Genomic DNA, 15010 nt, shown 5'->3' on the forward strand with positions numbered 1-15010 from the left:
GAGCCCAGCAAAGAGGAAGGCTGCTCTGCTGCCTGTGGTTCATTGCTGCCTTGATCACACTTGGGGCCATAACTCTTCAGCACTGAAAGTAGAGACTTGATCAAATGTTAAAATGAGAGACAGGAACCAGGAAAGATACAGATGATACAAGGACCACAGATGAAATTTTCCAGCAGATTAGGAAAGGCAGTTGCTTTACTAGGAACTGCAAAAGAAATAAAGGCAGGAAGGAAAACCTCTTTGAAATTCCCAGGAAAGGACTGACTATTCTTATTATTAGTTCAGAATACTTCATATTATATAATGTTATATTTGTAGGAGGGGGAAACTGCTGAAGATGCTGAAAGAGTCATTAAAGAATTTGCCCTGAGTCACACCAGCAAGACAGCAACAGGGCTGGAACAGATCCCAGCTTCTGGATACAATCGGGCCTTTTCACTTCAGCTGCAACTTCTTCACAGCACCTCAGGTTCTGAAATGGCCACTCCAGTTATGAAAAAAAAAGAAATCTGTGGAAGAACAGAGGTCTTTTACCTTTGTGCTTCCTCCTGGTGGCTCCGATGGTTAAGAATCTGCCTGCAATGAGGGAAAGCCAGGTTTGATCCCTGGGTCTGGAAGATCCCCTGGAGAGAGGAATGGCAACCCACTCCAGTATTCTTGCCTTGTGAATTCCATGGACAACGGAGACTGGTGGGCTGCAGTCCATAGGGTCACAAAGAGTCAGACATAACTGAGCGAGTAACACTTACAACTAGTCCTCATTACTGCTGCTGTAGAGATGACACACTGGGTCGATGCAAATCATGGGCCTAGACAAAACAGAAAGCTGAGATTTTGAGGAGCCCCTGACCTGGAGGTACAGGGTAGCTTGGTATTTGTGGCAAAGGCCAAGGCTTAAAATAATGTCATACAGTGCCACAGAGCCATAACAGAATTGACAAGTGCTATTATCCCAAAAGACCTAGATTTATTTCTTTGTAATTCTATCAGCAAAAGTGACATTTAGGATGGGTTGTCCCAATACTCAAATGTAGATCAATAGGTAGATTAAAACAGAGGGTTTTTTTTTTTAAGAGAATTATGCTTTTAATATTTATTTGTTTTATTTGACTGTGCCAGGTCTTAGTTGCGGCCCATGGATCTTTGATCTTTGTTGCAGCATGCAGGATCTTTAGTTTCAGCATGTGGGATCTAGTTCCCTAACCAGGGATTGAACCTGGGCCCCCTACATTGGGAGCACAGAATCTTAGCCACTGGACCACTAGGCAAGTCCATAGAGTGACGTACACTCAAGCGTTAGTTAGAAGCTCATGGGATATATGGTCACTTGCTTGGCTAAGGAGATGCAATACTTCCAAGTGACAGAGGTGCTATCTGATAGAGCTGATGTGCTTGAAAGCAAGAGACTCAAAGAAACCCTGAGGTCACATGGAGACTGTTGTGGTTGGTTAGGTATGTTAGAAATCTTTAAATTTGTCTTCTTTGGGGATCAATTCTATGGGCTGAAGCTTCTGGTTAATGGAATGTAGTCAGCATATTTCTGTTCAAATCAGAGAATATGAGATCTTCTTGGCTTATACTCTTGTAATATGGCAGGACTAGTGAGAGTAAAACTGTATCAATGATATTTACTCTAAGGGAGGAAGCCTGTCCTCCTGAGCCAATGAAGAGAAAAATTACTGAATGACCTGTGAAGACAAGGATAGCTAAGGAATTGGGCATTTTCTCACATATTCTTAACTAAAAGGGAGGAGAAAGCTTCCCGTAAACTATGTGCATGAGTTTAATAGCCCTGAGCAAAGCCATCTCTCATAAAAGGCCACAGCTTTTTCAGTGTCAGTCACAGTCCAGTTTGTGGACATGGGCTCCAACTGGCAGCTGTCTGAGACTGTAAGAAAAGCCCCGGGGGCAGGGCTCCCCCAGTTCCGGTATAGGACTGAGACGGAGACAGGACATTGCACTGGGGTGCTTGGAGCAACAGGGATAATCAGAGGAGTGACTTCAGACTTTCCTTCATCCCTAAACTGTTGGGTGAATTAACATGAGGCTATTGAGTAATTGCTTCAGAGACACATGAGCAGTATCGTTGTTAATCCTTAACTTGATTTCTTTAAAGTACTCTCCAAAAATAAAATTGTTGGGAAAACTTTATGTTGTCCTGTTTGTTTTTTAAATCACTTTGTCTCTAGGAAATCACAAATGTTCGTAGGAGAGTTTCCTTGCCCTGGCAAATCACCTGGGAAGTTTTAAAAAAGATATGGATGTGTGAGTCCATCCCAGTCCAATTAAATCAAAAGTTCCAGGCATTTGTGTGTTTTAAGTTCTCCAGGTCATTCTATGTGCAGAATTGAGAACTACCATTCTAGAGACTCATATATTAAAATGTGATTGAAAAGATGTCCTTTTAGCATCAAACCGTGTGCCTACATCCTTTACAGCCAGTGTGGCCGGGCTCACTTATGACATTTATCCAGCCCCCAAACTTGCACTGTCCTTCCACAATTAGTGGAGGAAACTACGCTAGGGAGGAAAGAAAGTCTCTTTTCCTCGAAGTAAACCTCTTGTTCGCTAGGGCAGAAGGTCTGGAGAGTTTGGGCCTGCGGTCCACCCGGGGCTATGGGTTTGGGGAGGTGTCTGAGCTTGGCTGGGACCCTGCAGAAGGCGGAGCGGGATGCGGGCACCCCTGGCTTGGGTCAGGCCCAGCCCGGGGCTCTGCCCAGACCCGCGACCCTCCCCACCCCGCGGCGGCCGTGCACTGCGGACTACATTTCCCATAATGCACACCAGGGGCGGGCAGGGCCCGGCCCAGCTACTGGAGCCGGGCCTCCGCCGCGAGAGGCCGGCGAATGCTGTCTTCCTGAACCGGCAATCGGCAAGGGGCGGTGGGAGGGAGTGGTGGCCTGCGCCGTGGCCATGTCTGCGTCCACAGGGGGCCGTGGTCCTGCGAACCTGAGCCATCAGTCTGGGCCGGGCCGGATACCCGTGCCCTCCCGGGGGTCCGGCAGAGGGCAGTGACCGGCAATCTCCGTGTTCTCCCCCTACCCCCTTCCCCGAGAAACAGGTGAGTCCGACTGCCAACCCACGTGGCCTGGGGGCGCCGAGAGACTGGAGAGCTGTCATCTTTGGAGGGAGGGGCTTGAAGACGAGGCCCCTACCGTCTACGTTGCTATTTGCGGTAGGAGGACTGGGTCTCTCTAGGGTCCCTTAGCTGGTTCCCAGCTGGGGAATACAAAAGCGAGGCCTGGAGCTCTTCCTTTGGCTGGAAGGACAAAGTCCTATAGCGGGCAGTGGCCAAAGAGTACCCGCCCACACTTAACGCACACAGATTCGGCCGGGCAGAGTACTCTCAAAGATTGGCAGAGGTTGACTGGTGGGTGAGCAGGCAGCTTCTGAAGGTGTCTTGCGGCTTGGGACTTTGCTCTCAAGGGTGCCCTGGCTCGGATAACCAAGCTGCCTCTTGTACCTGGTGAGCCACCCCTTTCTGAACTGAGTTTGCTGCGGGAGGGTGAGCAGCCTTTGTCAGAGAGGAGAGTGGTCACCACCAGTGGCAAGTACCAGGCTATACTCTCACCACGGAGTAGACATCCTCCTGAAGCAGCTACAGCAGAGCCTGACCTGGACCCTGTCTGCCACACAACCAAGCACCCTGGCACCATTGTCCCAGACCGCCCACTTCCCAAGCATCAAGGCAGATTAGGGCACTATCTAAGCAGGAAGAGGGAGCAAGAGTGCTAGGGAGCCAATAGGGAGGGGTTCTTGCCAGGCCTTCCCACTCTCCAGACCAGGCACCTAGAGGAGGGAGGCATACCGGAAGGGCTCATTGAGCTAACTTGTTTGGTGACATTGCTCAAAGGCACAGCAGAGCACTTCTGGGGAAAATAGCAAGCCCTGGGGGCTTCTGGAGAGACCGCCAAAGAAGGGGCCCCATGGGAGACTCTGGGACGGGTTCCAAGAGACCTCTCTTGCTTAACTGCTTCAGCCACCCAGGAGCTTCTGCCACACAGGTTATGGCTCCAATAGGGTTTGGGGTGGGGTTTGCTGTGAGCCATTCACCCTCTCTGCCTAATTTTTTCCCGTGTTAAGTGTCCAGGGAACTGTTTGTTTCTTCAGGGCTTTTGACTGGATCCCCAGATTGGCCTTGGAGATCTTGAGGTACTGCATGGTCTTAAGTGGTCGGGGAACTGTTCGGAATGAGGTGCACACTAGCCCCAAGCAGCTGACCCTGCCCTCACTCCATGCAGGTACCATGTTGAGTACTACTCGGTTATGCTGGTATTCAGCTCAGTTACCTGAAGTCTAGTGGGGTCAGTGGGAAGTGGGGCCTCAGTACACTGGATAAGTGCTGTGGCCCTTGTTTGAGTCTTTGAGTCAGAGGCACAAGACTACAGAGCAGGAGCATGTGGCAAAAAGGAGTTCAACTTGGGAGGGATTTCTGGGAGCAGCAGAGAACCAATGGTCTGTCCCGCCACTTCAGGATGGAGAACCAGGGAGCCTGGAGGAACTCCCAGCCCTAGGCCCAAAGGCATCTCTTTGTCCCAGCATCACAGATGGGTCATTTCAGGTCAGAGCCCACCTAGCTTCACGAGGTCAGAAGCACATTTTCCCAGGCCTATTCACTGAAGGCCTGGCTCAGGATGAGCAATCTCTAAGGCCTAATTTATATTCCAGAGACCACTGGACCTGTGTATAAGTGCAGGTGCACACGGTCTGAATGTTAACTAAACATAATCATGATATACTAAAGACAGCTGAGTGAGTACATGCCTACTCTGTCTCAGAGTAACCAAGCTACATACTTTATCTCATTTAATCCTCACACAACCCAGTGAATCAATGCTATCATCATCCTCATTTCATAGGTAAGAAAGCTGAGCCATAAAATCAAGTCAGGTTAATCCCGGTCCCTCTGACTCCAGAGCCGTTTTTTTCCCCCAAACACTGAGGACAAGTCTTCCCCACAGGCTGGAGTCTCCTCAGGCTACATGGGAGCTGGGTGTTTTTTGAGGAACTTTCACCTTCTCCCTTCCAAAGTTATTTATCTGACAAGTGTTAATTAAAATCCTCCTGCCTACGGAGCTGACATTTTGCGACAGCTCACAGGGTGACCTTCGATGTAGAAAAATAAAATAGGGCTAGGGAGATAAGAATCCAGGATATTCCAGGAAAGCCTCTCTGATAAGGTACCTCTTGAGCATCAACCTGAAGGAAGTGACAGAGTGACTCATGTAGATATTTGCCCAAGTAGTGAGGTGGGGGGGCAGGAGAGAAGTAGAGTGGTATGGTCCATGCAGAAAGTTCAGCAAGAGTGAAGTTCTAAAGTGAAAGAATACTCAGGAATTACGTTTACACTATACTTGTTGCTGTTTAGTCACAAAATTGTGTCAGACTCTTTGTGACCCCCATGGACTATAGCCCACCAGGCCCCTCTGTCCATGGGATTTCCTAGGCAAGAACACTAAAGTGGGTTTCCATTTCCTTCTCCAGGCGATCTTCCCAACCCAGGGATAGAACCCGCGTCTTCTGCGTTGGCAGGCAGATTCTTTACCGCTGAGCCACCAGGGAAGCCACATTATACTTAAGGAAAGCCATGAAGTCAGTGAAGCTGGGTTGAAGCAGAGCGAGTAGGGGCAAGAATAGGAGATGAGGCCGAAGAAGTAATTAGGGGTGGTGGTGCGGGGAAGCACGTGTGCACAGTGGTTCTTGTACACCACTGTGAAGAAGCTGGCTTTCTCACTGGGTCAGGTATGACTGTTAAAGAGTTGTGGGCAAAGAAATTACATGGCCTGACTTCTGTTTCAAACCAATCACTTTATGTGCTGTGAGAAGGACAGACTCTCCAAGGACAAGGACAGAAGTGGGGAGACTAGTTAGAAGCCCGTGGCAACCATCTGCCAGAGAGATCATGTTGGCCTGGACCAGTGTGGTAGTGGTGGAGGTGATGAGATTGGTTAGATTCTGATTGCAGGTGGTTCCCCCTGAACATCAGTAATATGTTTCATGAAAGTTGGACATTCTGTCCAGAATCAATAACTTTATATCTGTTGCCCACCTTTTTTTTTTTTTGGTCATTTAACTTTTTTTTTTTTTTTAATTGAAATACAGTCTATTGGTGATGGATAGGGAAGAAGGGAACAGTGATGATCTGAGGGGGAGGCGACAGCTGCTGAAGCCATATGCTTGGGTAGGTGAGATGGGCTGGAGTGGAGGCGTTAGCCCTCAGTGGAGCCAGGATAGTGCATCTTCAGCAAGAAGGAAGGCAGAGTCTGGCAGGTAAGGTGAGGTGGTGGTGGGCAGCTTGGAAGTTCTCTTTGTGACTTCAGTTTCCTCAGTGAACTAGAAGGAAGGTTCTCACTGATAGAGCTGAGAGTGAGCATGGGAGAAGATGATGGAAGCTTAAGAAGAGAGATGATGTGAAGGTATCGACTAGGGGAGTGGGCAAGTGAGTACACATAGAAATGTGGGGCATGTGCACTTAAAGCAATGCTTCTGGACCCTCTCCTTAGAAAAAAGCACATCCCAGTCTAGATCTCCATCTACGGAGCCAGGTCCAAAATCCCTGGCTCCCCCTCTGCCTGCATCTGGACAGACTCATCTGTCTACAGTCATTCTCTTTACACAGCAACGCAGACCCCACCTTGACTTTTACGTTAGCTTGTGGAATAATGGTCTACAGGGTTCCTGGTATTGGCTGTGTCTTCTTGCTCTAGACCTGGACATGCTCTAGTTGCCTTCCCATCCACTGCCCCGGGCTCTGTGGTGTTGCGGTGACTGTTTTGGCCTGTTTTGGCTTGCTTCTCTTGGTCTCAGTTTCAAAGGAGACCTTTCTGGATGCCTCCCCAGGTTTCTGTTGAGGCCACGCAGTGTCTTAATTACTCTGGCCTTTTGTCAAACAAGGTGGCCCACACCTTGGTCTTCTGGGCTCTGACCCTCGCTGGGAACCTCACTCTTGAGTGCCCTGGTGGACAGGCTTGGGTGGGCCTAGAAAATCCCCAAAGGTAGATGTTCTCCCAAATAAACTTCCTTTCAAGGTTACTCAAAGCACACTCTGTGTGGGGTGATGCTGTTGGCCAGTGGTCCCCCCTCTTAGGCCGTGGTGCTCCAGGAGCAGTGTGGGAATGGCCATCAGGCCAGTCTCTGGCCCCTGCCTCCCTGTCCGTCTGTTCTGCACATTGAGCTTCTGTAAAAGATTAATTTGAAGAAAGGATCCCATGGCTTACCACAAAGATGACAAGAAGAATAGCTTGAAAATCAGTTCTTTTAGTCAAGAGGGTGGTCAGAAAGAGAGGTCTGAGATACAGATAAGCTGGGGCTACACCAATGCTAGTGATGGTGATGCTGCTTCCCTAAAATCACTCTTTTCATGAACGTTTTTGAGCACCTGCCTCATGCCAGGCTCAGGGTGGGGTCATTTACCCAAGATGACAGAGATAGTAAAGGGACAAGCCTCAGTTATTTCTTGTGGACTCTGCCCCAGGAGGGGCAGGGTCTCCTGTGCTCACACTGACAGCAGCCCTACCCAGGCCCTGGGCCTGCCTGCAGTGCCTGCCTCATGAGTCCCTGGCTAATCTCTGCTGCCCTTCTAGCCCAAACAAATCTGTCTCCCCTAAAGGGTCAATGCCTCAGATGGAACCTGTCTCCTGTAGATGGTATGTTGCCTGCCAAATGAAGACCCTTCAGCCTGTCATTTGGGGCCATAGCGGCTGAGCCTCAGTCCACCCAACTTCGTTATCCCTGACATCCACTCTCGGCCACATCCCCCTGACCCTGAGGCTGCATCTCTCCTCAGTGTCTCCTGCAGAGACCAGGCTGCATCTCTCCTCAGTGTCCATCAAATGGGCACTGAGAACCCACTTGGCCATAGTTGGTTTTGACTGGAAAGGGGAGCCCTGGTGCCAGATTCAATAGATGCAAAATGCAAGTGGAAAAACAAGGCTCAGGCCTGAAGATAAGCCAGCTTGCTCTGACTCACTTCTTTCTTAGCGCTTAAATATCAAAAGGAACTGATCGGTCAACTCGAGTTTTGAATAGAGAAATATTTATGGTAGGATGTACAAGGGAAAATATCAGGATATAGAATGGTTTCAGTTCCCAGCTCCAGCTCTTCTTTCCTGTCTCAACCTTGAGTGAGGAGGTGCTTATACTCTCTCAGCTGCAGTTCCTTCACCTGTAAAGCTAGCCTGACAAGAGCGCCTCCTCAGAAGGGAGTGATAGAATTGGATAAAAATCTACATAACCTTAGCATGCTACTGTGGCATTTAGGGGGGTTAGCTGCTATTATCAGTTTATAGATAAATACATAACATTTTATATACATTGTTTTAAAAAAGAGTAGAGGGAATTCCCTAGCTGTCCAATGGTTAGGACTCCGTGCTTCCAATGCAGGGGGCATGGGTTCGATCCCTGGCCAGGGAACTAGATCTCACATGCCACAGGGCGTGGACAAATAAATACATATTTTTTTAAATTAAAAAAAATTTTAAAACACTAGAAAGAAATATACTAAGATGTGAATAGTGAGAGATCCTGAATGGTGGGGCAGTGGTGACATTTCTTTCTTTTTTTTTTTTTCTATTTTCCAAGTTTTATACAGTGAATAGATACCATGTGTTCTTCCTTTCATAATCATCCAAAGAAGCGCATGCTTTTTTCGAAGGGCAAATATGCCCTTCTGAATACAGAACCTATTCCCTAGAGGTCTGAGTTACTTGGGTCCTGGTGAGGGGTATTTTTCTGTACTTAAGCACAGTTAATTGTGCCAGTGAGCCCTGCCACTAGCACCTTGCCCTCAATGATGCCTTTGTTTGCTCCACAGGAGAGCCCAAGGGATGGCCGCTGACATGCAGAGGAAGAGAAGCAGCGAAGGCCCCGATGGCACGTTGGCGCCTTCCGATGGGCAGAGTGTGGAGAGAGCAGAGAGCCCCACACCAGGACTGGCCCAGGGGATGGAGCCAGGTACGGGCAGGGTCCTCGGGCACCCCCAGCCAGCTCACAGCCAGAGCAGCCTCCTGGGCAGTCTCGATTTCCAGCCACTCTTTTGCTCCTATTCATTCATGCACGTGTTCACTCCCTCACTGACTATTTGTCATGAGCTGGGGATACTGGAGGGATCCAGGCTCAGTCTGCCTCCGGCCTTCCTCTCCACTTAATGTTGTGCCATTCGCCCTGTGCTATCTGACTGCCCATGTGGGTTTTCCTTCTCTTTCCTGGGTCTATAGGTCCCTGCCTGGCTCCCTCTCCCTCCCTCAGCTTTCACCTTAAATGTCATCTCCTCACCAGAGAGGCCTGCTCTGACCACACTCTGTATAGAACACTAGTTTTATAGGGTTGTATTTGTGTGTGTAGGTATTGCCCATCTCTCTCATCCACAAGATCGGGAGCTCTTTGAACACAGAGCTGTGGGTACCTGTGTTGTACCCTGATGCCTGGTACAGTGCTGAACTCATAATAGAGACTCAAAACTTAACTCTTAAACTATTTTGTACCAAAAAAAAAAAAAACCTCAGTAAAGGAAGATCAACCTGGTCTCTGCCTTGGAGGAGCTGCAGGCTAGTGAGAGCATTCCACTGGAGGGGGTTCAGAGCTATGGGTCCCTGCATGGGCCTGGGGAGGCATCTCCCAAGGAGAGAGATTCATTGAGCACAGCGGGTATTACATGCACAAGGTGAGGTACTGGGCACACAGCGATGAACAACCAGGTTCCTGCCCTTGAGGGGGAACTCCACTGCAGTTGTGGGGAAGGGCAATAGCTGATAGGTGCCCCATGAGAAGTCAAGGAGGGGGTATATGATAGAGTGGGGCTAGGGGTCAGGTGACAGGGATAACTAACATCTTTGTTGAGAGCTGAAGTGTGACGGGAGAGCTGGTCTGGGAAGAGGTGGGGAGGCTTCCTGGCAGAGGGAACAGGAGATGCAAAGGCCCGGAGGTAGGTGAGGGTATTCAAAGAGCAGAGGGCGAGGGACTGTGAGATGAGAGTGACAGGGACAGGCAGAAACCAGCCACCACCTCAGCCTGGAGGGGTTTGGGTCTTATTCCCAGTGTGAGGAGACCAATGAGCTGTAAGTCACATGACTTGTAGCAGACTATAGCTGGAGGGAACAGTGGCTTGCCTCATCACAACTGCCTCAGGCAGTCAAGCTAGAGTACTGTATGGGGCGCTGTGCTGGTGAATCAGTCTGCCAGCAGGTACCACTCTAAGCTCCAGTGCTTTTGGCTGCCAGGTGCCGGACAGGAGGGCGCCATGTTCGTCCACGCCCGTTCCTACGAGGACCTGACTGAATCAGAGGATGGGGCGGCTTCTGGGGAGAGCCCCAAGGAGGGTGCTGGGGGTCCCCCACCTCTGGCTACAGACATGCGTCAGATCAGCCAGGACTTCAGTGAGTTGAGCACTCAGCTGACAGGTGTTGCCCGAGACCTGCAGGAGGAGATGCTTCCAGGAAGCTCTGAGGACTGGCCAGAGTCCCCAGGGGCAGCCAGGCGACCAGCCACAGAGCCCCCAAGGGATGGCGCTGGCGAAGGGGATGAGGAAGAGGCTGCTGAGGCCTGGCGACGGCACCAGAAGCATGTCTTTGTGCTGAGCGAGGCGGGGAAGCCTGTGTACTCACGCTACGGGTCCGAGGAGGCACTTTCCAGCACCATGGGTGTCATGGTGGCCCTGGTGTCCTTCCTAGAGGCTGACAAGAATGCCATCCGTTCCATCCATGCAGGTGAGCCCCCTGGAGGGGGTGCTGAGAGGTCTCCCTGGCCACACAGTTCGTTCACACCAGGTTTTGGACCCCCAGGGACTAGAGGGCTGGGATATACTGTGTGACCAAGTCCCTCCACCTCAGTGAGCCCCAGGTCCTCATCTGGGAACACAGGGAAACAACACTGACTGCCTCATAGAGCTGTTGTGAGGTTCAAAGGTGGCTTGCACATGGACTTTGCCCTTAGAGTAAGAAGCCTGGGGAGCTGACCAAAAAATCACAGGTCTTGAGTCCACCCAGCTCTTGCCACTTAACGTAACCAAAGAGTGTGTGGGTTTTGTTTGTTTATTTGAGGATTTTCTTTTAATTTAAAGAAAAAAATTTCTTTCCATTTTTTATGCTTTTTTTTCTATTTTTGTTTTAATTTATTAAAAAATAATTTATTTTTTTGGCACACTGTAGGGCATATGGGATCTTAGTTCCCCAACCAGGAATGGAACCCAAGTCTGCTGCAGTGGAAGGGCAGAGTCTTAACCACTGGACCACCAGGGAAGTCCCAAGAATATGTAAACACACTATCCTGAAGTGCTTCCTATGTTTTAGCTGGTCCCAGTCTATGAAGTCAACTCCCTGGTAGCTCAGTCAGTAACTAATCTGCTTGCAGTGCAGGAGACCTGGGTTGGATCCCTGAGTCAGGAAGATCCCCTGGAGAAGGAAATGGCAACCCATTCCAGTATTCTTGCCTGAAAAATCCTATGGACAGAGGAGCCTGGCGGGCTACAGTCCGTGGGGTCGCAAGAGTTGGACACGACTGAAGCGACTCAGCACACACACACACACACACACACACACACACACACACACACACGTGCCCGAAAGTGACAGGCTCCAGCCGAGAAAGCGGGGCTCTGAGGGTGCTGGGCCAGGCCAATCCGGGAGGGCTTTCCCGGGAGAGGGGCTGAAGCTGATGCCACCTCCATCCATCCACCCCCATCAGATGGCTACAAGGTAGTGTTCGTGCGCCGGAGCCCACTGGTGCTGGTGGCGGTGGCCCGCACGCGGCAGTCGGCGCAGGAACTGGCTCAGGAGTTGCTCTACATCTACTACCAGATCCTAAGCCTGCTTACGGGCGCGCAGCTGAGCCACATCTTCCAGCAGAAGCAGAACTATGACCTGCGGCGCCTGCTCTCGGGCTCGGAGCGCATCACGGACAACCTACTGCAGCTCATGGCGCGAGACCCCAGTTTCCTGATGGGGGCGGCGCGCTGCCTGCCCCTGGCGGCGGCGGTGCGCGACGTGGTGAGTGCCAGCCTGCAGCAGGCGCGCGCCCGCAGCCTGGTCTTCTCCATCCTGTTGGCGCGCAACCAGCTCGTGGCCCTCGTGCGCCGCAAGGACCAATTCCTGCATCCCATCGACCTGCACCTGCTCTTCAACCTCATAAGTTCCTCCTCGTCCTTCCGCGAGGGCGAGGCCTGGACGCCAGTGTGCCTGCCCAAATTCAACGCAGCCGGCTTCTTCCACGCACACATCTCTTACCTGGAGCCTGACACGGATCTCTGCCTGCTGCTCGTCTCCACCGACCGCGAGGACTTCTTTGCCGTCTCTGACTGCCGCCGCCGCTTTCAGGAGCGCCTGCGGAAGCGCGGAGCGCACCTGGCGCTCCGGGAGGCACTGCGCACGCCCTACTACAGTGTTGCCCAGGTGGGCGTCCCCGACCTGCGCCACTTCCTGTATAAGTCAAAGAGCTCAGGACTCTTCACCAGGTGAGGGTGGGCCTTGGGGACTCTGTTGGAGGGAGACAGGGGCGTGGGGAGGGGGCGCCGGTTGGGCCTGAGCCCTGATGCAGTCCTGAAGCTGACCACCCCTCTGGGAATGAGCCGACTTAATGTGTCTGTCTGACTCTGACCCTAGGGAACCCCACCCCCTATCACCCTACTCCCCATCAACCTAGACCTCTCTACTTCATTCATTTCCCAAAAGGCCTTGAAATATCCAATTCACCCAGGGAAGGAAGCTTTCACCGAGGTCTCCTGGGTTGCTGGCCCTGGAGCTACTCTGCCTTAGGGGTCAATTTGGTCCAGCCGGCAGGCAGGACTCCTCCACTTCCTCCAACAGAAAGCCTGGGGCTGATGAGGCCTATTCTATCCTCCTGTTACCCCCTTTTTGGTCCGGGGGGTTCCCAACTCAGTTCTCCTCCCGTCCTATCACTCTCTCTGCTAAGTTGCTAAGTCGCTTCAGTCATGTCCGACTCTGTGTGACCCCATAGACGGCAGCCCACCAGGGTCCGCTGTCACTGGGACTCTCCACGCAAGAACACTGGAGTGGGTTGCCATTTCCTTCTCCAATGCATGAAAGGGAAAAGTGAAAGTGAAGTCGCTCAGTCGTGTCTGACTCCTAGCGACCCCATGGACTGCAGCCCACCAGGTTCCTCTGTCCATGGGATTTTCCAGGCAAGAGTACTGGAGTGGGGTGCCATTGCCTTCTCCTCACTCTCTCTAGGACACCTAAACTCAGATTGGCTTCTCCAGAGGGAGGTTCCCCAAAGCTGCCATGAACTTGGGGGCGAGGGGAGAAGAGGGCTGCAGTCCCAGGGCTCTACCCCACCCCACCCCACGCCCACCCCTGTTCTGGGCAGTCTTCAGCAGGGAGGAGACAGTGGCTTGGCGGTGGGTGGGATGCATCTGGAAGGTAGGCCACATGGTGGAGTCTCCCTGGCTAGGAATAGGCATTTCTGGATTTCCAGAGAAGCCAGTGGGAGTCATTCCTTTGTGAACCCACTCCCCCATCTCCAGCCCTGAGATTGAGGCCCCTTACGACAGTGAAGAGGAGCAGGAGCGGCTGCTGGGCCTCTACCAGTACCTGCATAGCCGCGCCCACAATGCCTCCCGCCCCCTGAAGACGATCTACTACACCGGCCCCAACGAGAACCTCCTGGCCTGGGTAAGGTGGTCGTGCGGTGGGCTGGGCTGCCTCGGGGTCCTGGGCAAGGTCCTTAGACAACCTGGATGACCACCCTGTGCCCCCTCCTCCAGGTGACGGGCGCCTTTGAGCTCTACATGTGCTACAGCCCACTGGGGACCAAGGCGTCGGCCGTCAGTGCCATCCATAAACTGATGCGCTGGATCCGCAAAGAGGAAGACCGCCTCTTCATCCTCACGCCCCTCACATACTGATGAGAATGTGTGTGGGCGCAGCCCTCTTAGGCATATCGGGCTGTGGAAGCCGTGGGAGCCTCCAGGTGGCCCTGGCCTCTCTGCTCCCCCTCCCCCTGCTGCAGCAGGCAGCAACTGTGGGGTGGTGTGTGCATTAAAGTGCTTTGGGGAAGACACTGAGGGGCCTTGTCACTGGTTCCTTCATTCAGCCTCTCTCACTCACATACAAATCCTGGCTCCTCCTCCCTAAGCCCTGCCCGTGCTTCCCCATGTACAGGGGCACATGCACATTTTTAAATAGAATTCTCTTATGATTTTATTTGATTTTATTATTTTTTTTAAATTTTATTGGCATACAGTTGCTTTAGCACATGCACATTTGAGCCTCTCTTTCCCCTCCTTTGCACAGCATCACATGCACTCAGAGTCTGCCCCTGGGCTGGGCTGTTTTCATTCAGCTGGAGTCCTGCCACATGTAAAGAGTTCTCTGGGACCCCAAGGGCCTTCCCCCAAACTCCCTGCGAAGCCCCACCCCCACCCCAGTCTGAGCCCCTGGTGTGTCCCCTATCACTCCTTGGTGGGATCCCCAGTTGTGTGCCCCCAAAGACTACCCAACCACCTGGGAGCCCTGGCTGACGCTCTGCTTAAGGGGCTGCTGTTGTTCAGCAGGGGCTGCTCTGAGTGAGACAGGTACAGCCAAGTGGGGAGGGTCTGAGCCCTGGCATGGCTGGGAGCCCTTGGTGAGGTGACCTAGTGTTAAGCACAGGCAGAGTCAGAGTCCAGCCTTGCTGCGGCTGTAGGCCTCTGGGAAAACGTCCCAGCTTAGGCTCCCTCATGAAGGCTGTCCACCTCAGCTCCCCTACTTCCAGCCAGCACATTCCTCAGGATTGCCTCAAGAGTAAGCTGGAGAACCTAAAAGAAGACCCAGCTGACCTCTGGGATAGGAGTGGATCCTGCCCTAAGAAGAACAGCCAATGCCCTCTTCAGTCACCCTGATGCCTGGCACGGCCCAGCCTACATGGGTCACCATGAACATCCCAGGAGGCTCAGAAGTGAAGGCCCAGCCCCATTCACTCAACCATGAGAACTTTTCTGGACAGAGCCCAAGGCACAGTGCAGAAAGCCTCTACCTTCCTGCTGGAGGCTCTCCAAGTTATGCCATAGCTTAACCATCTC

At 52.0% G+C, this 15010-nt stretch overlaps 1 protein-coding gene across 1 annotated transcript; it reads left to right on the top strand.

Annotated features, from left to right (window-relative positions):
- Nucleotides 1-2943: 2943 nt before the first annotated feature.
- MON1A (MON1 homolog A, secretory trafficking associated) lies at nt 2944-14013 on the top strand. Its single transcript, NM_001015623.1, is given in 6 exon segments — nt 2944-3061; nt 8813-8952; nt 10218-10703; nt 11680-12445; nt 13475-13622; nt 13715-14013. Coding segments are annotated over 5 exon segments (1668 nt in total). The 5' UTR covers nt 2944-3061; nt 8813-8825; the 3' UTR covers nt 13856-14013.
- The last annotated feature ends 997 nt before the right edge of the window (nt 14014-15010 follow it).

This window comes from Bos taurus, chromosome 22 (assembly GCF_002263795.3).
Source record: "Bos taurus isolate L1 Dominette 01449 registration number 42190680 breed Hereford chromosome 22, ARS-UCD2.0, whole genome shotgun sequence".
Classification (NCBI taxonomy): Eukaryota; Metazoa; Chordata; class Mammalia; order Artiodactyla; family Bovidae; genus Bos; species Bos taurus.